This window comes from Microplitis mediator, chromosome 1 (assembly GCF_029852145.1).
Source record: "Microplitis mediator isolate UGA2020A chromosome 1, iyMicMedi2.1, whole genome shotgun sequence".
Lineage (NCBI taxonomy): Eukaryota > Metazoa > Arthropoda > Insecta > Hymenoptera > Braconidae > Microplitis > Microplitis mediator.
The window spans coordinates 5,380,109-5,404,352 of NC_079969.1; the positions used below are offsets into that span (position 1 = coordinate 5,380,109).

The following is a 24,244-nucleotide window of genomic DNA, read 5'->3' on the forward strand; positions in this document are numbered from 1 at the left end:
CTTATTCGGATGATTAACTCCAATTAAATCAGATCTAAATTTTAATATACTCTTTAAATTGCAGTTAAAATTTTCAATATTAGTTAATTTGATGCGATTATGCATATCCATATACATATACATAATCCGAATAAAATATATGCTTATATATAACAAAGAAAATATATGGTGCCATATATATTATAAATTATATGCTACCATATATTTCATTTCATATACAAATTTTATATTTTTTCAATATAAAAGGAAATATATCAATACAATATATTATAAGGTTAATGTAAATGTATATATAGCTTAATATAAAAAACATATATGGAATACATATATTTACTACTGTATATAATTTTATATTAAATCGGCGAAAATCTCTATATGACTTTTTATAATATACAATATAATATATCATATATTTTTCGTTGCAAACATATATGATTTTATATATTTTAACCATATATTGTTTTTTCATACGGGATACGAATAAGTTGAAATAAGTTGAAACTAAGATGAAAAAAGTTAAAAAAAAAATTAATTTAAGTCGAAAAAGTCGAAATCTTATCGAAAAATCGTCGGCAAATCGATAACTTCAAAAGAAACTAAGGTGAAGCGAGCCTGAATCAAGTTTTATTTTTGACCTGGGAATCATTACCAGAAAAATGGTAATTAATTTTATTCTACAGAGCATTATTTACCATTTTACAAAAAATGAGTCTGGTTACTATGCAGAATGGTAATCATTACTATTCCTTCTCTTCGCGTACTTGCTCACTTACTTACATACTTACATACTTACTTACTTACTTATAAATTTATTTGTTTACTTAGGGTATATTTGAGTGTGCCATCAGCAAAGTCTGACACAGTCTGACTCTGGCTGGGACACGTCTACGTTTAAACTACTGGTATGGGATGGGGGTCTCTTTCAATGTAAGGTATGCCTGTTTTACGATATGATACCACGATATACCTCAGAGACCTATATAACTGTACTGTCGTCGTGTGTCTGGGTCAGGGGGCGGGACACACGATCTTATAGTATACACTGTATATCGGACAGGTGTATTCCATTCTTACTCTTCGTCTCCATCAGTTACAGTGTTCACGCATCATCACCATCCTAAATTTAATAAAATTATTTTTTAACTCCTTGTATTCCTCGACTATCCTTCAAAAAAAATTTATCAAATTTTTTAAATCCGCTTGTGACAAAAAATTTTTTTAAAAGTCAAGTGATAAAAATTTTTCAGTTCAATGATAGAAAATTTTTTTCAAAATTAGAAGGTTTTTTTTTAAATTTAAAATTTGAAAATTATTTCGAGTGAATTTTTGTGACAGTGATTAGAGTGGAGTGATAATTTGTAAAAGGAGGTACGTATTTTTTTTATCTTTTTAAAAAATTTAATTTTAAATTAAAGGCTGATGTAATTGAAAGTGATTATTAATTAATTTAGTCATTAGCGCGACGATTAACTTGATCGCTGGTGCGGAAATGGAGCTTTGAATTTATTAAATGAACACGAGAGTAGACTAATTGGATGTGAATTATTAAGATTTATTTGATGGCCACTATCGGCTGGATAATTGAAAATAAATTACACGTTACCAAAAAAAAAAAAAAATGGTATTTTTTAAAATCTTAGAAAAACAATTTAATTTATCGATTTGATTATTAAATATCGAAGTAGTGATAATTATAAATGGGAGATTTGATTTGGGACACTGGGACACTTAACCCTCGATGGTCGCACTGGCGGGAATTGTAACGGAGTCGCGGGGTCTGTCGGTCACGGTGTCGTTGATCAGCTGTAGAAATTTGAGTATTTAATATTTTTAAAAGAAATTTTGGTTTTAAGGTTGAGGTGAATTTTTGAGAAAAAATACGCATAGCTTTGGGAATTTTTAATATTTTTGAGAACAACTGGTGGCTAATTATGAGGAAATGAATTTACTTTGATATTGGAATGATAAAAGAATTTGATTTTTAAGATGTTAATTGATTTTTGTAAATATCTCAGCAGCTATTAAGTTTTTAAAAAAATTACAAGAATCATTTTTTGCAGCGTTTTTAATTCTGTACAAAAAAAGTATCTTATAATTTTTTTAAAAACTTGATAGCTGCCAAGATATTTAGAGTTTAAAATTTGAAAAATTAGATATCGAAATTCGGAGTTTAAAATTACCTAGGTGATTGGTTTTTTGCAAATATCTCTGTGAATTTTGAGTAATCAAAAAAATTGTAAGAAACCTTTTTGGTAGCTTTTAAAATTCTCTACAAAAAAAGGTATCTTATACTTTTTATAAATACCTGATAGTTACTGAGATATTTCGAGTTTAAAATTCGAAGAATTCGTTGGAGTGGTAATTAGAGATTAACATCTCAGTTATAAAAATAATCAATGAAATATTTTAAATTTGGGACACTAGGACACTTTAAAATTTTTTTTATCCATAACCTCATTATTCTCATTTATCTTAACCGACAATTTATATATTTTTTTTTTTTTTATAATCGATACAAATTATTTTTTTTCAATGATTTATTTAAAGAGGAAATAGACTCGAGTAAACAGCAGCTTTTTAAGACAAGGAAAGATTTAGTTTAGTTTACGAGGTGTCAGGTCAATTCTCATGGATCTTATGTCTTTTAATATGAACCCGTTTCAGTATAGTAAGCACCGAAAGGGACGAACGTGAATTGTGGACCAGCGTTAAATAAATGGGCGATCGTTTAATAATCCAATTCATCTGAAAAAAAAAAAAAAAAAAAAGAAAAAGAATTTATAAAATTTATGAATTAAATTATTCGCAAGTCAAATAGGGAATTAAACGATCGGCATGATAAAGATAAAGATGAAAATGATAATGATGATGATGATGATGATCGTTTGTATAAGTGGTCGGTTGTTTTTAAATATATATCCAGTTGCTTAAACATTTTAACGAATTAGGTACGCGGAAAAGGAATGGGCATCTTGCCAAATACATATAACGGGTTTTATTGGTGTTCAGGGCATTTTTAGTATCTTCTTCATCGTTTTCTTCTTTATCGTTTTCGTCCTCGTCTTATACTTGTGCTTCATCATCTTACTCTTTAGCAGTCACTTATATTCTTGCTCGTGCTCAGCTCATTTTTATTCCTCGCCTCGTGCTGGTATATGTTTTAAGACTTAAAATTGGGACTTAAATTCAGGATAATCAATTCTGTCCTCGATATAAATACATAACTTTACTCATTTTTATGACAATTCCACGTGTCTCATGGTGTCCTCATTTTTTTTTTATATTTTAAACTACATTGAATCAATTTTAAATATATATACAGTATATTTATTTAAAATGAGATACTATTTCTAGATAGTGCAGGAAATTAGAGTTTTCACTAAATTTTTTTTTTAAATGTTTTCCGCGAAAAAATAACCATGCAAAGTCATACTTAGTCATGCGTGACCATTAGTTTCCCGCTAAACATTATCATGCATGATTGGGCATGGTCATGCAAAATCATAGTTATGCAGGTTTTTGCATGACCTTTCATTCCTTTTCATGCATGGTCATGCATGATTAATTACGACTTTACATAAATCATGCAAAATCAGGCACAATTCTACATGAATCATACATGATTGAATATGACTGCGTGATCACCCGAAAAATCAACATGCATGATCAAGTAAAATTCAGGCATGACCAAGCACGATTCCTAGAGACTCATGTCTGATAATGCAAAATCATATTCAATCATGCATGATCATGCCTGATTTAGCAGAGTCATACTCAATAATGCATGATCATGTATGATAATGGATAGTGGGAAAAATAATGATCATGTGTGACTGAGTATGGCTCTGCTAAATCAGGCATGATCATGCATGATTGAACATGACTTTGAATGATCAGGCATAAGTCTCCATGAATCGTGCTTTATCATGCCTGAATTTTGCTTGATCATGCATGCTGATTTTTTTCCGGGTGATCATGCAAATTCATATTCAGTCATGCATGATTAAACATGATTTTGCATGATCAGACATGAGTCTCCGTAAATCGTGTTTTGTCATGCCTGAATTTTGCTTGATCATGCATGCCGATTTTTTCCGGGTGGTTATTTGAATTAATTAAAGTAGGCCACCATTGTAAAAAAAATGCTTGCCTTAATTTTTCTGTACATTATCTGTATAGCAATTAAAGATAATTTTGATATTATACTTCACGAATGTTTTACAGTATAAATATATTTGAATTAAATGTACGATTTAATTTCAGTAAACAAGTTTACATTTATACAATTTTTACCTTAAGTATGTCGATAATTTTAAGAGTTACATTTTTTTTATTTTCGGTCAAAAATTCAATTTTTAAAACACAACCGTTTACTTACATGTTTTCAAAATATTTCGATAATTTGAAGTCGGAGTTCATGAAACTACCAAAATTATTGGTTGTTAAGTAATTCGCCGCATTGGTACATTGCACTTAAGTATATTATATATCTGTACTTTAAACTTTAAACGCCGGTTTATTGAAAGAGTTTTTTTGGGATTACACGAAACATTTACTCGCCACTGGACTGATTTACTTCAAATTTAGGCTGTACATAAGCAAACAATACTTAACCTTAAAAAATTTTGTGTTTCAATTTATGGCCCATTAAATTCCAATTCTGGGCAAAGTAAATCAACCGTAATTATAATTACAATGCATAAAAAAACTTCTAATATCGGAACATCAGAATAGTTGCTCATTTTACAGGAATTTTAACTGTAACGCACAACAGTGAGTGCATCACTGGTTACTGCTCTAGGTTTTTTGGTTAGATCACTACTCGGCAGTAACGGTCGGTGTTTTATTTTATCCGCGAAACGTAAGAGAAAAACAATTAGTTGACAGTTGAGAAGAATTTTTCGATCGATTTTATGGTGCCAGCTGTTTAATGACCTTGAAAATTTTAACTCAGAATTTTTAGAGTAAATTAGCTGACCCAATTATGAAACCTAGTGACCATTTATGACCAATTAGTGACCAATGGTTTTGCATTTCCATAAGGATCTATTTCTAATAGATAGCAACCATTTCTGTACATTATGGGAACTGGTCCTATAAGTATTTCTAAGACTATTCATATGCACCGAAATTAGTTACCTACATTAGGAAACTGTTTTTGTTTTTATAGAAGCATTTTCCATAATACAGGAACCATTTTCATGTGTCTATAGAAACTATTTCTTCATGTTCCATTATCATACGGACAGGAGAACTATTTCTATCATTTTCTCTCCATGTGAATGCTCATAATTCGATCAAATCGAAAAATTGAGCCCCGGAAAAATATGAATTAGATCTGCTCTGATTAGAATCATTCCGATCTCAATCGGTTTCAAATGAACCAATCAAAACGCTTAGGCAGCATTCAAATCAGAATGACTTCTTTACAATGTCTTTTAGAAGGCGTCTTCAAGAAGTCTTCTAATAGCTTCTTAAGACATCATTTTCAAGAACGCCCAATTAAAATTTCTTGAAAACGCCATTAATAAGACATCAGTTTTCGGGCATCTTGATGTATTCATTTTTGTAACTTCTTCATAAAGTCAAAATTAAGAGATAATGAATCAGAACTGAAATATCCATGCCGATGTTTCTGCAAAGTTAGATAAACGAATTCTAACAGCAATCCTATTCGCTGTCATAAAAAAGAACTCTTCTGAAGGGTCTTATTGAATTCGGTCAATGCATTTGACATCTTGCGAACTTCTTAATGACTTTGTTCAGATTTTGAATCAGACGTAATCATAAATATGAACAGATTCGGTATTCATTTTAATTTTTGCTATCTTAGTATTCGCTTTCAAGTTCAAATTGGCATCAACCGGAATTGTTAGTCAGCGTACATAGATCAATTTTTTCCATTTAAGAGATCAAAATAGATCAATGTAGATCTACGGTGATCTAACACCTTTTGTCCCAGATCGTGTTTTACGTTTCTAATAACACGGTCTCAAAAATTCTGTATCCAATAATAGAAATCTATTATCCATTTGTTTTACCATTATAACCATATGTGAAATAATAATGATATTAATGCAAATGAGTACAAGTTATTGTCACGTGCGGAATTTACTTATGAAAGTAGGACCGATGAGAGTAAATTCATTGAGTTAGTAGGCCGCATGTTATGCACATGCCTTTGAGCAACATCATCATCTTCTTCGTAATAATAATAATTATTATTATTATCACAACCATTATATCAATCTTAATATCAAGTCACAACTTCAAACAGTCCTACTTTCATAAATCTTCTATTGTCTAAATCGACTCGCATTAGGTCTCAATTTTTTTTTTTACTCATTTTTTATTTCGGTCGATCTATCATTATCTATTCCCGTTCCCACGATCAAAAACATAATTAATAATAGCAATAATAATAATAATAATAACAACTGATTGAGAATCATTCAATAAAATTATCTTTATATTTTAATACGAAAATATCGTCTTCTCCTCTAGAAAAATAACGGAGTTATGGAATTTGGGACGGTAGTATATGCGAAGACCGGATCACACATGGTTAATTTTTTTTTTTTATCGACTTATTCTTCTTTATCCTCTCATTCTTATTCTTGTATTCATGTTGTGTGTCTTTACTTGATAAATAATGATCAAACAAACCTGAATATTTTTCGTTCATAAAGTTCTTATAATATATACTAATTTGCAAGAAGATAATCGTACAGGTGTGCTGTGTTAGCTTTTACACTTATATATATTTATATTTATTATATCAATTTAATTTTTTAGATAATTTTCTTTTATCCATATAATTAATAATTAATCATTTTTTTTTTTTTTTTCAGAGAACCAAATTGGTGTGAAAAAGTTATCAGTATTACGGAATCACGGAATGCGGTTTTATCATATTATTTTAATATGTCTCCTACTTGGTGGGGTAAGTCAAAGTTTATTATTATCCCGCATAAAAATATATATGGTAAACATATATTAAAAAATATATGTTACAGATATAAATATATATGTGACAATACATGAAATCTTATATAGAACTATACATAAATTTTGGCCGATTTTATAATATTTCTATATATGTTTTCTCTTTTATAATTTCATATATTTCCGTATAACTTCAATATATTATTCATATATTTGAAAACTTATAATTTTAATATATTCAAAAATAAATGTTATTTAGGGGAAGGGGGGGCAAAACGGGATACTTAACGAAGAATTTAGTTTTTAGGAACATAAATATCGTAAATTGGCTTCATTTTGATTCTATTTGAAATAAATATAACGAATTTTAGACTGCCATCAGAAAAAAAATTTTTATTTTCTGCGGGCAAAATGGGATACCCCAAAAAAAAGTAAATTTTTTTTTTTTTTTTTTCAAGTGAATAAAATTGATGTAATAATGTCTTTCTAAATTGATGTAAGTAATAAAATTTACTCTCAACATATTTTTAAAGAAGTTTTTGCTTGTTATTTCTTTTCAAAATTTGAAATTGGCGCCAATATTATACTTTTCGCAAAAAATATAAAAATGTTTTTTTTTAGCTTTTAATAGTGTAAAATGATACCAGATGTCATTTTTGACCATTTTCGAAAGTTTTTCGAGAAAAAAAAATTTTGACGAAATTTTGAGGGTATCCCATTTTGCCCCCCCCCCCCCTTCCCCTATATATGGAAACAAATAAGAATACATATATAATTCATCATTATATGGCACGATATATGTTCCATGTATTTAACTTTATAAATTTTTGTATATTTTTTGATATATAGAACCATATAAGTCTCCTCATATATGTAAGAATAAATCAAATCTATTCTTTTCTGTCTTCCTCTCTCTGTTATAAGATTCAAACATTGTGGTCAGAATATATATACATGCGTGCTAGCTTACAAATTTACATATATAATTATCAATATATGTAATACATATATGTGCTAACTTATAAGTTTACATATATGATTATAAATATATATAATACATGTATTAACTTATAAACTAACGTATATAATTAATTATATTAAAACTTACAATATTATATATCAGAAAATATATATCGTTTTTGGCCACTTATATAGTCCTATATTGGTTATATATTTTTCCATATATATGGGACTAAAAAATATTCTGTTTGGTTTGGAAAAAAATTAAAAAGTAAAAAAAAAAAAAAAAACAAGATCTCACTTGCTGCAACAACTATATTCACGATGAATTTTTTGATACGGATCCTCCGTGCAGATAATTATATCTTGTAAAAAACTCTGTAGAGTTCGAGCAGAGCTAACGCGAAGTAATATCTTATTAACTCTTGGAGTTAAACTTTACCTGGGAAAAAAGTTTTATCACACAAGATCCGGCAGCCGGAAATAATTTCATTTTATGTTTATAATATTTAACATCTTCACAAAAAATATTTTAATAAACCTAACTAACGATCGGCATTAATGCTTCATACACAAATTACTTACAATTTCATTAAGGTACGACTGACCTAGTTTCTGATAATTTTTATTGAAGAAATTTGATTTTAATATTTGGTTAATTATCGGTGATCTTGAAATTATTAATGAGGTTAAAAAATGTTTATTATTCTTCTAATAACAGATTTCAAGAAAAAAAAGTTACTTCCGGTCGCAAAAAGGTGCGAAAATTGTAATAGAGCGCGATAGTTATATTCAACAATAAAATACTGAGTAGAAAAAATTCTTTTACAAAATAGGTCCCGGAAATTATAAAAAAATTACACAGACAATTCAAACATTGTGGGGTAATTTGGGTCACTCACAATTGCTTGAAAAAAATTTATAAAATTGCCATGTAACATTAAACTGGAGTTACCTACAAAATTTTTTCAAACCCTGGATCTGTAGATTGACCCCCCTCCCCCCGGCATTTTTCAAAAAATTTGGATGTCTGAAAATTTTAAGAGCTATGTGCAACTTTTCGCACACTAAAAGAGTAAATTTAAAAACCGTTTTGTGGGTAAATAAATTCAGCTGTTGAAGTTTATTAATTATTTAGCCTGGCACTGCTTCAGATATTTCAGAACCGAACATATCCGGGGAAACCCCCATACAAAAAAATATACATCCGGGAATATATGCCGAAACAATCCCGAATTAAACAACTGAATTCGACCGAATTAAACAGAAGTGAATTTTTAATTCTATATAATTCAGATAAATTCTGTTAATTCGGTACCTAACTTAAAAAAGAATTCTGTCTAATTCGGCAGGTAAACTAGAATTTATCCAAATTGAAACGAATTAAAATAATTTTATTCGGTTTAATTCGAAAATAATTCTCAAACTTTTCGTTCTGACTCCGAATTAAACTGAATCAAAACAGATTCTAAATTTTTAAATCGGTTTTATTCTGTTCAATTCGAAAATAATCCTCTGATTTCTGGTTCTGACTCCGAATTAAACCGAATTCAAACCAATTCAAAAATTTTAAATCGCTTTTATTCTGTTTAATTTAAAAATAATCCTTGAATTCTTTTAAATTCTGTCTTACCGAATTTAACAGAATAGAACAGAATTGAAATTTTCAATTGTTGAATTCTGTTTTGCAGAATTCGACAGAATTAAAATTTTTAATTCGGTCAAATTCAGTTGTATAATCAGGGATCGCATACATAAAACAATACTACACTGAGAAAAAAAAACTATCATCCAAACAAAAATTTCTTGGTTCAAAAAATCCGTTAAAAATAATTATTTTATTATTATTAATTACTAATTTCTTGAGAAAAGAGCATCAATATTTTTTTGTTATTATATGAATTTGATATTATATTAGGGGTAAGCAAAAAAAAAATTATTCAAAATTTTCCTTATTCTCTTAATAATATAGATAATAATAATAATATTTTTGTGTAACCTACATATCATTGTAATGTTATAAATGAAAAAATAAAAAAAAAAGAATTCTAAGTCGTATTTAATGAAAAAGAATATTCTTATAATAATGCCGTTATACACATAAAAATATATATCCATAGAGAACAGCCATTAGAATGTCAAGAGAATCTTTACCATATTCAAATTTAAATTATTATTTTTTATGCTTATTTTAACATACTTTTTTAAATTTCTTATTTAATTATTCTTTCATATTTGTGCTGCCTATTATTATTAGAAAAAAAAAAACTGTAAATTTTTTTTTATTAATGACTGAAAAATTTAATATTTTTATTTTTATATTAAATAAAAAATTTATAAGATTTCAATAAACAAAAAGATTTAGTAAAATTTTATATTATTTCAAATTATAATATTTTACTATTATAAAAAAGTGTAACACTTACATTAGAACATGAAACAAAAGTATATATAACATATATGTTATATAGTCAAATAGATACGTGACTAATATAACCAATAAGACAGTTATAAAAAAAAAATTAATTCAAAAACTATGCGCGCCTGATAACGATTTAACCTAAAAAACGTGAGAAGATTTAATAAAAATATAAGTAAAAATAAAAAATTCAAGAAAAAAACCGTTCGATTGTAATTTTAAATATTCCGTTGGCTTGTGCTTCTTTTTTTCTTCGTGTCAATATAAAAAAATAAAATAAATGATTACTATAATACCGGTTATATTAGTCCACGTGCTATCGGACGGCAAATAAATTAACCAAAGAAAACAGAGATTAAAATAATATATATTCAAAGATTAACTGGAAAATAATCATAAATCTTTTTTAGTAAATATTTTACTTATATGTGAAATTCGATTATTTTTATTTCTTTAATTAAAAACTACGTATTTTTTTTTAGATATTTATTGTCAATTGAATAGAAGATAATAACTGTTTTTTTTTTATTTTTTAAGTGGATACTTTGTTTGCTTAATAAATAGTACGGATGTTTTAATTAATGAAAGTGGATAAAAATGCCGCTTCGTATTAATAATAATAGATACTAAGTAATTAACCCCAGAAAATTTATCCCGCACACATGGATGTACACGGAAAAAATTTATTGCGGGTATCACTATGCAATTATGGGCGTGAGGTCCATAGTGGTCGGGTTCAAAAGTTCAAATCGGTTCTAATTCGATATAAAGCTCGTAAAAATATGCGCGATGGTTCAATGGATTCGGAATGACGTCTAAAAAAATGTACAAAAATTGCAAAAGTTATTAACAAATTAAGATGAAGGAAAGCATACATGCAAAAAAAAAATAGAAACTGCAGTAGGACACAGTCCTGTGAGAACAACAGGATAAAATCCTGCTGCACTCATACGAAAAAAATATATATGCGGATATATCCGGGCAAATCTGCATATATTTATGTATATGTTGCATATATGCGACAAATTCCAGATTTGCCCGGATATATATTTTTTATCGTATGGGTGCAGCAGGATTTTCGTGTTACAGCATCAGGACATATCTAGAATGTGAACATTTTTCCAAAATTTGAATTTTTTTTCGAAATTTTCGTAATGGAAAATTTCAAATAGATTAGCAGTGAAGAATAATAATATTTCTTTTAAAATTCCAAATTTTGCCACTACCTTCTACGAGCGATCATTCGTTGTACCAGCTATTCGTCTATGGCAAGAGTTACCGATTGATCTCGTAAATTCACTTTTTGTTGAGATATTTAAAATTAAAGCGTTTAATTATTTCCTAGATCTTGAATTAAATAGCAGTAACTAGGCTTGTTTGTTCTATTGTATTGCTAAATTTATGTTTAAATTGTTCCTTACATTGTTCTTATATTGTTATTGAAATTACATGATTGTATTATTGTTTTATGTACAATTTGCCATTCGGATGTTGCATTGGCATATGAACTTAATAAATGAAAGAAAAATAAAAAAAAAGTCCTGTTGCTGCAACAGGGTCTTGTTTTGTTGCTCCCACAGAACTGCGTCCTGCTGCAGCACCTATTTTTCGTGTATATTTAGTTATTGGCAAATAATTCGGAAATATTAATAATTAAGAAATTTTGAAAAAAGATTCTTAAAGAGAACAAAATTTCCTATAAAAAGTCCTACTTCCGGAACTCTACCTCTATTATTTATAATTTTAATTTAACGCTGTAAATAGGATTTGAAAAAATGAGTCGTACCCTTGGAATTATGTTTTTATACATTGAGCCTTAGCCTGACCAAAATTTGGAATCATTATGATTTAATTTTGAAAAATTCAAGTTTTTGTGTTCTTAGGCCCGTCAACTTTTTTTCAGCTCTTGACAAATTGTTTAATCGTTTTTTAGTTTTCAAATGTAATCTCAAAATTTTTTTTGTAATACCTTCTTACATATATAAGTGATAAATTTATAACTTAACTTCTAGCAAAATAGTTCTTGAATAATTTTTTTTATACTTATTATTTCATTTTATAATGCAAAATATTACTTCCGCAAAGAAACATTTTTTTTTTGTGTACGAGGCCGTCAATATATTTATTATTTATAAATCGATCTATCGACATAAGTAATAAAAACCAACTAGTCAATATTACCATAAAATTTGTTAAAAAAATAATTTTCTACGAATTCCCCGTATCTAAATATATATAAGGATTACTATTAAAAATGAGGTGAGTTTATCTAGTAAACAGTGGCCGATTGACCTGTAGTATAACTCTACAAACACAGATGGAGCCCGTTACGCTTGAGGGTCAAGTGTGACGCAATCAGTCTAGCCTAGTCTGGTCTACTCTTGTCTGGTGTGTAGACTCTCAGAATAATTCCATACCTATACCTTCACAACGTAAGAATACGAGTAAAGTAATATTACCGTGCAACAGTACAGTGTAATTCTCTTCTCCAGTTGTTCTGCTTTGGCAATCCAGAGTCTAGTCTCGGCTGCATTTAATCTAGTCTAGTCGCATCAACTGTCTGTGTTCCTATTCCGGCGCTGCCCTACCTATCCTCTTCCTCAACTTCTTTTTCATCTGCTATCACCATATTTGTCTTGCTCTTTTTCCGTTCGGATTCTACGAACCATCAGGTTGAAGCTTCAAGGCACTCGTTTTTAAAGTCAACAACATTTAGTTCAGACGAACATAGCTTTAGTTCAATACTCTTTTTTAAATTATTAGTTATCAAATAGTTGGTGTCCGCTCAGAATATCACAATAAAAATTTCCCATACAAAAATAACCATAACAATAAAAACTGTATACTATAAAATATCGAGTTAATAATATCTGCATACATTAATATCCAATCGATATGATATAAATCGATACAATATTACGGTTGCTGATTGGTGGCTATGTTTTTGTTGCTATCTGTCGGTAAAATAAGTGAGAAGAATATTAATTAGTTGACCCGCATGAAAATACCATTTATGATGAATATATGTGGAAGAATATATAATCAATATGGGACCATATAAGTGGCCAAAAACGATATATATTTTCTGATATATAATATAGTAAGTTTTAATATAATTAATTATATACGTAAGTTTATAAGTTAATACATGTATTATATATATTTATAATCATATATGTAAACTTATAAGTTAGCACATATATGTATTACATATATTGACAATTATATATGTAAATTTGTAAGCTAGCACACATATATATATATTCTGAACACAATCTTTGAATTTTATAACAGAGAGAGGAAGACAGAAAAAAATAGATTTTATTTATTCTTACATATATGGGGAAACTTATATGGTTCTATATATCGAAAAATACACAAAAATTTATAAAGTTAAATACATGGTACATATATCGTGCCATATAATGATGAATTATATATGTATTCTTATTTGTTTCCATATATGAATAACATTTATTTTTGAGTTTATTAAAATTATAAGTTTTCAAATATATAAATAATATATTGAAGTTATACGGAAATATATGAAATCATATAAGAGAAAACATATATCAAAATATAATAAAATCGGCCAAAATCTATATATAGTTCTATATAAGATTTCATGTATTGTCACATATATATATATATATATTTATATCTGTAACATATATTTTTTAATATATGTTTACCATATATGATATTTTCATGCGGAGATATATTGATATGCAATAGTGGCAATAAGTTTTTATTACAAGGTTATTATTGTGTTTGGTTATTTTTGTAAATAGTCATTTTTGTGTCAGGTTATTTTGACTAGTTTTTATTGTGATGCTTATTAACAATAGGATATCTAGGACTGTAACCCAAATAGTTATTTACTACAATTTGGGAACCGACCTACGAATATTTGAATTTAAAAAATTTGCCTGTTGCAAGAATTTATGAATAATCTGAAAGTTTACGATCAATTCGAAAACTAAAGAATAATTTGATTTGATGATCGTTCAATCAAATTTGAACTCTATTCTGTTTCCAATGGGATTTAATCGGAATTTTTAATAAAGCGATTTATAAGAACATATATGTATGTACTTAGTTAAAAAATTTAGTATAACGGCGATAATTCCCATTTTAAAAAGGCAATGTCTCAACAGAAATACCCAAATAAATGGTTTAGCTCAATGCAGATCTAAACTAATTTATCTCGCGTACTTTTACCCCTTCCTCTAGACTGCGACCCCAGGAAAAAACCCATGAAATATTGATCTACACAAATATAACAATAACATCTATTTAAAAATTATGTTGCAGGTGACATCGGAAGATGTAGAAGTAGTAGAAGCCATTCCCGGCGATGATAATCGTTCCGAGTCATCATTAAATCGTCAAGATGATGCGAACACAGCCGATCAACTGGCTCTGGAGTCCCTGGGCGGCGCTACTGGTTCCGGCAACAGTAACAATCCCAATAATCCAGGTGGTAACAACCCCGGTAATAGTTTATCTTCACCAATTCGTGGAAGTGTCGGTCAAAATCGTCACAATGTTGCCTATCATGGTCCGCCTCCACCGCCCCCACAGTCGTCCAACAAACCGGTTCAAACAGAAGCCCTTGATAAGATTTTTACGACCGGAAATGGCGTAAGCAATGATTGGCCAGCATCCTCGCCCGATATGCCTAAAATAGTATCGCTAGACGTTAAATGTGAGAAGAATCTAATGAAGATATTTCTCGGCTTCGACAAACCATTTTACGGAATAGTCTTTAGTAAAGGGCATTACAGTAACATTAACTGTGTTCACTTACCCGCGGGATTGGGACGTACGTCGGTTAATTTCGAAATTGGTATACATGCGTGTGGTACCGCGGGTAATACCGAAAACGGTCTGTACGGTTATGGAGCCGAATCCGGTTCGGGAACATACTTTGAAAACATAATCGTCGTACAGTATGATCCACAAGTTCAAGAAGTCTGGGATCAAGCACGTAAATTGCGATGTACTTGGCACGACTTGTATGAAAAGTCGGTAACATTTCGTCCATTTCCCGTTGATATGTTGGATGTTGTACGCGCCGATTTCGCTGGTGACAATGTCGGTTGCTGGATGCAGATTCAAGTCGGCAAAGGACCGTGGGCTTCAGAAGTATCCGGACTTGTTAAAATTGGCCAGACCATGACCATGGTACTCGCTATCAAAGATGATGAAGCTAAATTCGATATGCTTGTGCGTAATTGTATGGCGCACGATGGTAAACGCGCACCAATTCAATTAGTCGATCAGAAAGGTTGCATTACTCGGCCAAAATTGATGTCGCGGTTTACGAAAATTAAAAATTTTGGCGCCAGTGCTTCAGTTCTATCTTACGCTCATTTCCAAGCGTTTAAATTTCCCGATTCAATGGAAGTACACTTTCAATGTACGATACAAATTTGTCGCTACCATTGTCCGGATCAGTGCTCAGAAAATGGTCCACTTGATCCGGGACCAGGATTACTTGAGAATTCTCATCCTGACGTAAGCTATGGATTACCGCCGCCATTGCCGTTGGAAGCTTACCTTCAAGCTGGTGCTGGTCGTCCCCGGGACGAAAGACGACGTAAATCAAGAGAAATAAACCCTCTGGCGCCCACTACTTCGTCATTGACGACTGTTGGTGTCAATCGTATTATTAGAGTCGTTTCTACAGGTGATTTGACGTTTGCCATCGACGAAAAGACGGAGGACAACAATAACGAGGACGAAACTGTAGTTTTTCCTGTCCGCGAAGCAGCACCAAATTCTTCAACGTTGATCTGTATGACGACGCCTAAGTTTGCTTTTACTCTGATTATATTATTAGCTATTCTACTGTTCTCATGCATACTGTCTGCGTATTTGTGGATTAGATTACGACCAACCACTAAAAAGAAATGTATTGTAGCTGCTTATGTTACGAAAAAACCTAAAACGTGTTTCTATTCTTAGGCGACTAGTTAAGATTATTGTAAGCATTTTATCAAAATGGTTTTTATACTTATTTATTTTATAATTTTGTATATAAATTTATGAATCGGGGATTAATGTATGGGGAAGAACGGGGTGAAATGGGTTGGCAAAAAATTTAAACTCAGCAACAATCTTGATTGTCTAGAGCGAATCAAGCTAAATACTATATCTATATATACTTTTATTATAGATATTGACTGCCTCTAGGGTTTGAAATTTGAAAATATGACTGCAGAAATTTTTAAATTTTATTTTTGAACCACCAAGATTATTATTTTAACCCTTAATGGTCATTTTTAACTCTGGACTTCGGAATCTAATTTTTCAAATTTTAAACTCCGAATATCTTAATAACTGTTGAGTTTTTGAAAAAAAGTATAAGGTATCTTTTTTGTAGAAAATTTAAAGAACTACAAAAAAGATCTCGTTTAATTTTTTGATAAAGTCAATATTTACAGAGATATTTGCAAAAAACATCACCTACAGAATTTCAAACCGAAAATTCCTGTATCTAATTCTTGCAATTTTAAACTCCAAATATCTCAGTAACTTTCAAGTTTTTGAAAAAAGTATAGGGTATCTTTTTTGTAGAAAATTTAAAGGGCTACAAAAAAAGTCTCATTCAATTTTTTGAAAAACTCAATATTTACAGAGATATTAGCAAAAAACATCACCCACAGAAATTCAAACCGAAAATTCCTGTATCTAATTCCTGCAATTTTAAACTCCAAATATCTCAGTAACTTTCAAATTTTTGAAAAAAATACAGAGATTCTTTTTTGTAGAAAATTCTAAGAGCTACAAAAAAGGTCTCGTGCAATTTTTTTAAAAACTCAATATTTACAGAGATATTGCCAAAAAACCAATCATACTTTATAATGCCAACTTTAAAATCTCCAATAGGAAATTTTTCCCTTTTCTAAAATAATCTCTATTAAATTTTTTATAAAAATTTTTATCACTCAAATTTCCACAGCTGATCAAAGACGCCATGTCCTCTAGATCCTTGTACATTGAAATTCCCGCCAGTGTGACCGCTGAGGGTTAAATAATAATATTCTTCATCTTATATAATTTTTTATAACACGATACACGTAGAGACATAAATTTTTTTACACACCGTGGATTAAAAAGTAATAACTCAACCTATATATATACATATATAAAAAATTTTATTTTATAAATTTTTATCGAGGCACTTAATTCAAATTAACTTTTACGCGTCCTTAAAAAAAATATAAATATTTTTAAAAAATTGTTGCAGTTTATTTAAATAAAAAATAAAATCATCATTATTTTATTAACGTCCCCATTTTGGGCCGGCTTCCCCTTATTTATATTTATATATAGTAATAATATGTGTCGCTGGTAAAACGTTCGTCCTACCTCATTCTTACACGGCTCGTTGAATGTCGTGACGTACGTGGTGCACTCGAGGCTATAAAATACCTTGGTGGAGGCACGATTTCATATATATATACATATATATATTAAGAGTACATGGTATAAGCATGTATACATGGATGTATGTTTAGTATGGATTGAAATGTGTGTACATGTGTATATTTAAATCCCATTACACATATGATTGTTAATGCTTGCGCGTGACCTCAAAGAGGATGCGCACCTGACCCTTAGGCTGATCTTGTGAAAGGGAGACTTCCCGATAGGGGGGTCAGTGAGCCAACTGGATATTTTATAACGTCGACTCGTGCTTAACAAATGGATTATTTTAGTATGATATATGGGTGCAGATATGCAATAACGTGTCCACCCACAAAAAAACCATTTTTTATATTTTTGTACCAAATGATTCCTTAGTAACTAAAAAATTTTTTTTTAAATCGTAAAATAAAAAAATTGTTGACGAACAAATTATCTGAGATAAAAATTTTTGGATAATGGGGTTAAGAGGGACCACTAGTGTGATCGCCTGAAAAAAATATATGAATATATATGAAATATGTATAAAAAATATATTTCTAGTAGCAAACTTTTGACAGATTTTCGTGTATATTTTATATATATTTTTTTCATATTTTCATACATGTATTTCTTATATATTTTAAGATATATTATTAATATATGGAAATTACATTTAAAATATATACGAAAATTGGCAATAAGTTAGCTATTAAAAATACATTTTGTATACATATTTTATATATATTTATATATTTTTTTCATGGGGGTATATAGTGTAACTAATTGTAACATTATATTTTTATTTATCATCGTATAGGACTTTATTTTTTGAAGTTGTCAGGCGGTAATATAGAGGTGATTAAATCAAAATTAAATCGTTTAAATGGGTCAAGTGCTCCGGTTTTAATTTGAGGTCGTTCTTGCAATATTGTTATTATTTAAAAAAATATTTATTTTATTTTTTATGCAATTACTTCACAAAATTTTGAGACCTAATTTCGAGTGTCTAAATTTATTACTCAAATTTTAGTAAGAAAGTTTTTAAATAAAATAAAGTTTTGTGTTACAAATTTATTTATTTATTTTTTAAAAAATTTATTATATATTTTAGGTAAGGTAAAAGCCCCTATACCCGCTCAGTACCATTAGTCGCTCACTTTAACGGTTTAAGGCGTTTTTTTATAATTTTTATAAAAAAAAATTACAACTAAAAATATTATTAGTGATAAATAATTATTCATGAATCTAAATATATTAAAATATGATGTATCAAATTATTTTATAATAGATTATAAATTTAAATTAAATGACTGTTTTCAAAATCGCGCAAAGCCGGGCATTTTTTACTTTAACGTTCATTCGTTAGATTAAATTTAGGGTACGTTAAATTTTTTAAGAATTGTTATAACTATATCTTATTAAATACATTTTTAAAATTCATGAAATTTTATATTATGAAAGAATAAAGAAGTATAATTTATAAATTATTTGTCCAAATCAATAAACTTATCATAGTTTAATTGATATTGTCTTTAAGCGACTATAGGGCCATGTGTTGATCGAGTAATAGTACATGACAACTTTTAGTGAGCGACTATGGGTACACTCAAGGACCTTATTTAAAAAATTAATAATAATTAATTATCAAGATTATTCTTCAAACTTAAATTTTATTCTAATACTCGAAACTTCAAAAAATAACTATAAAAAAAAATCTGGTTTTTCATTTTATTTATTAATTTATATTGAGTGATTTAATGTCACTCCAATGAAAAGTGAGCAAGTATAGGGGCTTTTACCTTATTTAAAAATTTTTTGAAGTTAATTGTAGATTATTAATTAGGCGAAGTACGGAGATTTAAATCCTGCATTCGAGGTTACGTAGGAATAATTTTGTTCTTTATTTAGATCGATATAGAAATATATTGATTTTTTATACAGACCAAAATTAGATTTCGTAAATTATCAATTTTCTTCTCCACTGAAAAGAAAAGCAAGTGGACAAGTTCTTTATAATAGAAATTTTTTTTTGACTTCGAAGTATTAAAATTTGAGAAAAAATTTTTTAGTAAAAATGGCGCTAGTCAAAATTTGAAACAAAAAATCATAGCGAATTTGGATTCTTCAAATTTCATACATTGATAATTTTAACCTAATGATTATTTCATCTCTTCTTATGAAGTTCCGTTTAAAAATTCCATTACAAAATTTGGTCTCAGTAATAAAATATATATTGAACGTTTCAATTAAATTATAATTATATAAATTATACGTAGTAGTCGCCAGTAATTATTTATTGGAAATATATATATAATATATAATATTAAATAAACTTATCTTGTCAATTATATATAATATATAACTACTAAACTATATACTTACTCATATATTATAATTAATATTTTTTTTTTATGCTTAAAAATAACTCATTTATAAAAAAAAAATAATTTCTTCTTCTTACAAACTGACATAAGACTTGAAATATTTTATTATTTTTTTTTTTTTTTTATATAAATTTTTATAAAAAAATTATTATTAATAATTGTGCCACATATTTATTATTAACGCGCCTGAATAAAAAATAGAATATATATATATATATATATATATATATATATATATATATATATATATATATATATATATATTTGATAAATATTAACATTGATATAAAATAATAATAAAAGTATAATTTATTATCAATTGAGTATGTATATCACGGTATATATGTGTGTATTAATATGTACGTATGTATGATATATATATATAAATAAATATATATGTATGTAAGTTGTATAACAACACAAGTACATCTAATTTGCGTAATTAGCATACAAATTGCGGTATGAGCAGATAAATCGTTTCAAGCCTGTCGGCGGTGAGTCCGTTATTCGAACGTGAATGAGAGAGAAAGAGAAAGAAAGAGAGAGAGAGGGAAAAATAAAGAAAAGGATGGAGGAGAGAAAAAAATTTGAGAACGGAAGAAAAAGAAATGATGGATAAAAAATGTCTGGGAACGAACAAGTCAGGTCACTCCATATCATAATAATTTTTAAGTCTTAACATTTTTCCAATTTTATTCGTGGGAAATTTTTTTTTCTCGCGTGTTCATTTTTATTTTTTTAAATTATTATTATTTGTTTAATTGACACCTTGCGAATAATTGTTCTGCCAATTATTGAGTGGTTATTAAAAATTTTTTTTTTTTTTAATTATAATTATTATGTTGCATTGAATTATTAAAATTAAAAAAATAATGCGGTAATACTCACCTTTAATTTACGTATTTAATTGCTCTGTAGTTTTGTAGAAAAAAAAAATTTGTATCGTGATTCTTAATAGTAGTGGAAAACGGACACAATAGTCCGCCTCCCAAAATTTTGAAAAAAAAAAAAAAAATTATTAATTTTTAGTGATGGGCCATTTTGCCCCTGAAAGAAAAATTTTGTGATCGAAATTATTGTAAAGATTTAAAAATTAGTTTGCGAGACGTGGAAACAATTTATATCCAGTGCTAAAAAACTGAAAGAAATTATTCGCTAAGATCGACCGTCATGCCCCGACTTCCTTTATATGACTGTTGTTTGTGGGAAAATGTTTCCCTTTTTATTAAACGTTATTTTTTATTGTCTAAATTTATCTGTAAATTAATTTAAATTAGTAATTGGAATTTGATTAATTTATTGTAATGATAGGTAGGATGTGATAGGTATTGTTTAATAAAACTCGTGGTTTGGGTATATCAAAAATGAAGAATATATTTTGACCCAAAAAATTGAGGGAAAGCGCTACGGCATAAAACCCTTTGAAGAAGTACAATGAAAAAGATTGAGAATGTTCAGATAATGAGAATGAGGGTAACTCGTTGAACAATAGATACAAAATGAAATATAGAGATGTGTGTGTATGTATGTGTGTGTGTGTGTGTTGATGTGTACTGTAATGATAGAGAGTCCACTGCGGAACAGTTAAATAGTACTTGGTACTAATGCGATGGTGAGAGTCCACTGCGGGACAGTTGAATAGTACTTGGTACTAATGCGATGTTAAGGAGTCCACTGTGGGACAGTTAAATAGTACTTGGTACTAATGCGATGGTAAGAGTCCACTGTGGGACAGTTAAATAGTACTTGGTACTAATGCGATGTTAAAGAGTCCACTGTGGGACAGTTAAATAGTACTTGGTACTAATGCGATGTTAAAGAGTCCACTGTGGGACAGTTAAATAGTACTTGGTACTAATGCGATGGTAAGAGTCCACTGTGGGATGTTTGTGTTATGATATGCGTCGCGACGATGTTACCGATTGATCAGATCGGTGATATGAATTGAGATGTCAAAATTGTAATGGGATATTCCAAAGACAATATGACGACGTTAAATTATTATTGTTATTGTTTGCAACAGAGGCTATTATTTAACTGCAGTTAATTAAATTCTCATCAATTGGATTGATGGCTGTTGTTAGCACGTGGCTATGATACGAATGAGGTTATATATGATATATATATGACAACGGCCAAATGCGTTGATTATTAAAGCGCGAACAAATCAATTTTTAGTTTTATTTGTATTAAGATTATCACGTATGTATGATAATTATTGATGCTTATTATTGCAAGGTAATTAAGATGTAAAACGAATAGATCGATGAATTGACGGAATTTAATGTAAGATAATAATTATTAAATATTCAATATTATTTGAATCGATTGTTATTTAATATTAATACGAATATTAAGATTAAATACCGAATTCAATCCTATTGAATAATTAATAGTAACACAACTAAATATTCGATGTTTGATGGGTGATACCCACGCGCAACAAGTCCCGGCTTGTTTTTACTACGACGTAATACGACACCCGGTCTTTATTCAATTCCCGAAATATTAGTGAAACTCTACGAAATAATGATTAAAACTTATGAAACCGTATTAAGTAATACTTATCTTGGCACGATGGCACGAAATCGTAATTGATAATCAAATAATTAATAATTATTATTAATTTTAATATTGGCTTGGCAATGTAGCGAAAAGAACGTTCACAGTAAGTGTGGACAGCGTGAAGACTTGTGGTCAACTGACGAAAAGACGCGGTAACGCCGGGTCGTCGTTTCGACGGAACGGAAAAATCAGACACCCAAACGACAGAGATATGCTGAAGGCGTGAGTGCAACGAAGATGCACCGAGAAACCGACGCTAGGTTTAGCGCGCGCGTTCGCGGTGCGATCCGAGTTGGCGACGAGATAGAGTTTAGCACCGCTAGATGGAGACTGATTTGAATATTTAAATTTTGAATATTATTACGATGACAATTCATTTTTGGACTTCCGTTCTCGACGGAACAACTGTATATGATGCGAAATCTGATATAAATTTAAATACTAATCATAGATCATTTGAATAATTATTTGTAGCAAAGTTTATGTGCGCAATAAGAATTACTATTGTATCTGATGATATATGATCTACTATTCCATCTGATCATATATTGTTATGATGCGTGAAAATAATTCAGCCTCTAGATTATCTGACAATGAATAAAATTTTATAAATCGTCGATAAAAAACGAATCATATATATATCATATACGAAAATCGGTTATATATGAATCATATATGGATCATATATCAAAATCAGCCACATATGAATCACATATGGACCATAGACGATACATATATGTTTCATTTAGAGCAAAATCCATATATGGTCCATATATGCTCATCTATGATCCATTTCTCACAGGTCATATAGAATCATATATGATCATATATGAGAATCAGTCATATGTGAATCATATATGGATCATAGACGATCCATATATGCTTCACATAGAGCCAATTTTCATATATGATCTATATATGCTCATATATGATTAATTTCTCAAAGGTCATAAAGAACTATATATGGATCACATATGAAAATCAGCCATATATGAATCATATATGGATCATAGACGATCCATATATGCTTCATATAGAGCCAATTTTCATATATGATTTATATATGCTCATATATAATCCATTTCTCACAGGTCATATAGAAATATATACGAAAAAACCAGATAATTATGAATAAATTTTCCGTTCCCAGAAGTATGAATCAAAGGAGATGATAAAAATTTATCATATATTTAATCTGTAACACTTGACATATGTTTATTACTAAATGTATCATATATTAGCACATATATTGATAATTTTATGCTGATCATATATGATGATATATGATTGAAATAGACTTTCAAACTCATTTAACAATAGTATAAGTTATTGTAATGCTCAATTACGTTCTAATTCGAACAATTAAAACAAAATAAATATATCTATATATGATTTATAATTGCACCAGATATAGTCATATTTATTTTAAATACTCATATATTTATCCATTAATTTATAAGCACATTTTTTTTGTAACGTGTCATAGATAATCATTGATCTGTATTTATATATTAATAAATTATTCATTATCATATAAAATTTAGTTAATATCTGA

At 28.9% G+C, this 24,244-nt stretch overlaps 1 protein-coding gene across 1 annotated transcript; it reads left to right on the forward strand.

Annotated features, from left to right (window-relative positions):
- Positions 1–782: 782 nt before the first annotated feature.
- On the forward strand, positions 783–20,020 carry LOC130674428 (uncharacterized). Its single transcript, XM_057479756.1, has 3 exons — positions 783–1,368; positions 6,852–6,943; positions 14,639–20,020. The coding sequence occupies exons 2-3, from the start codon at positions 6,899–6,901 to the stop codon at positions 16,292–16,294; spliced, it is 1,701 nt and encodes a 566-aa protein (XP_057335739.1). The 5' UTR covers positions 783–1,368; positions 6,852–6,898; the 3' UTR covers positions 16,295–20,020.
- Positions 20,021–24,244: the final 4,224 nt, after the last annotated feature.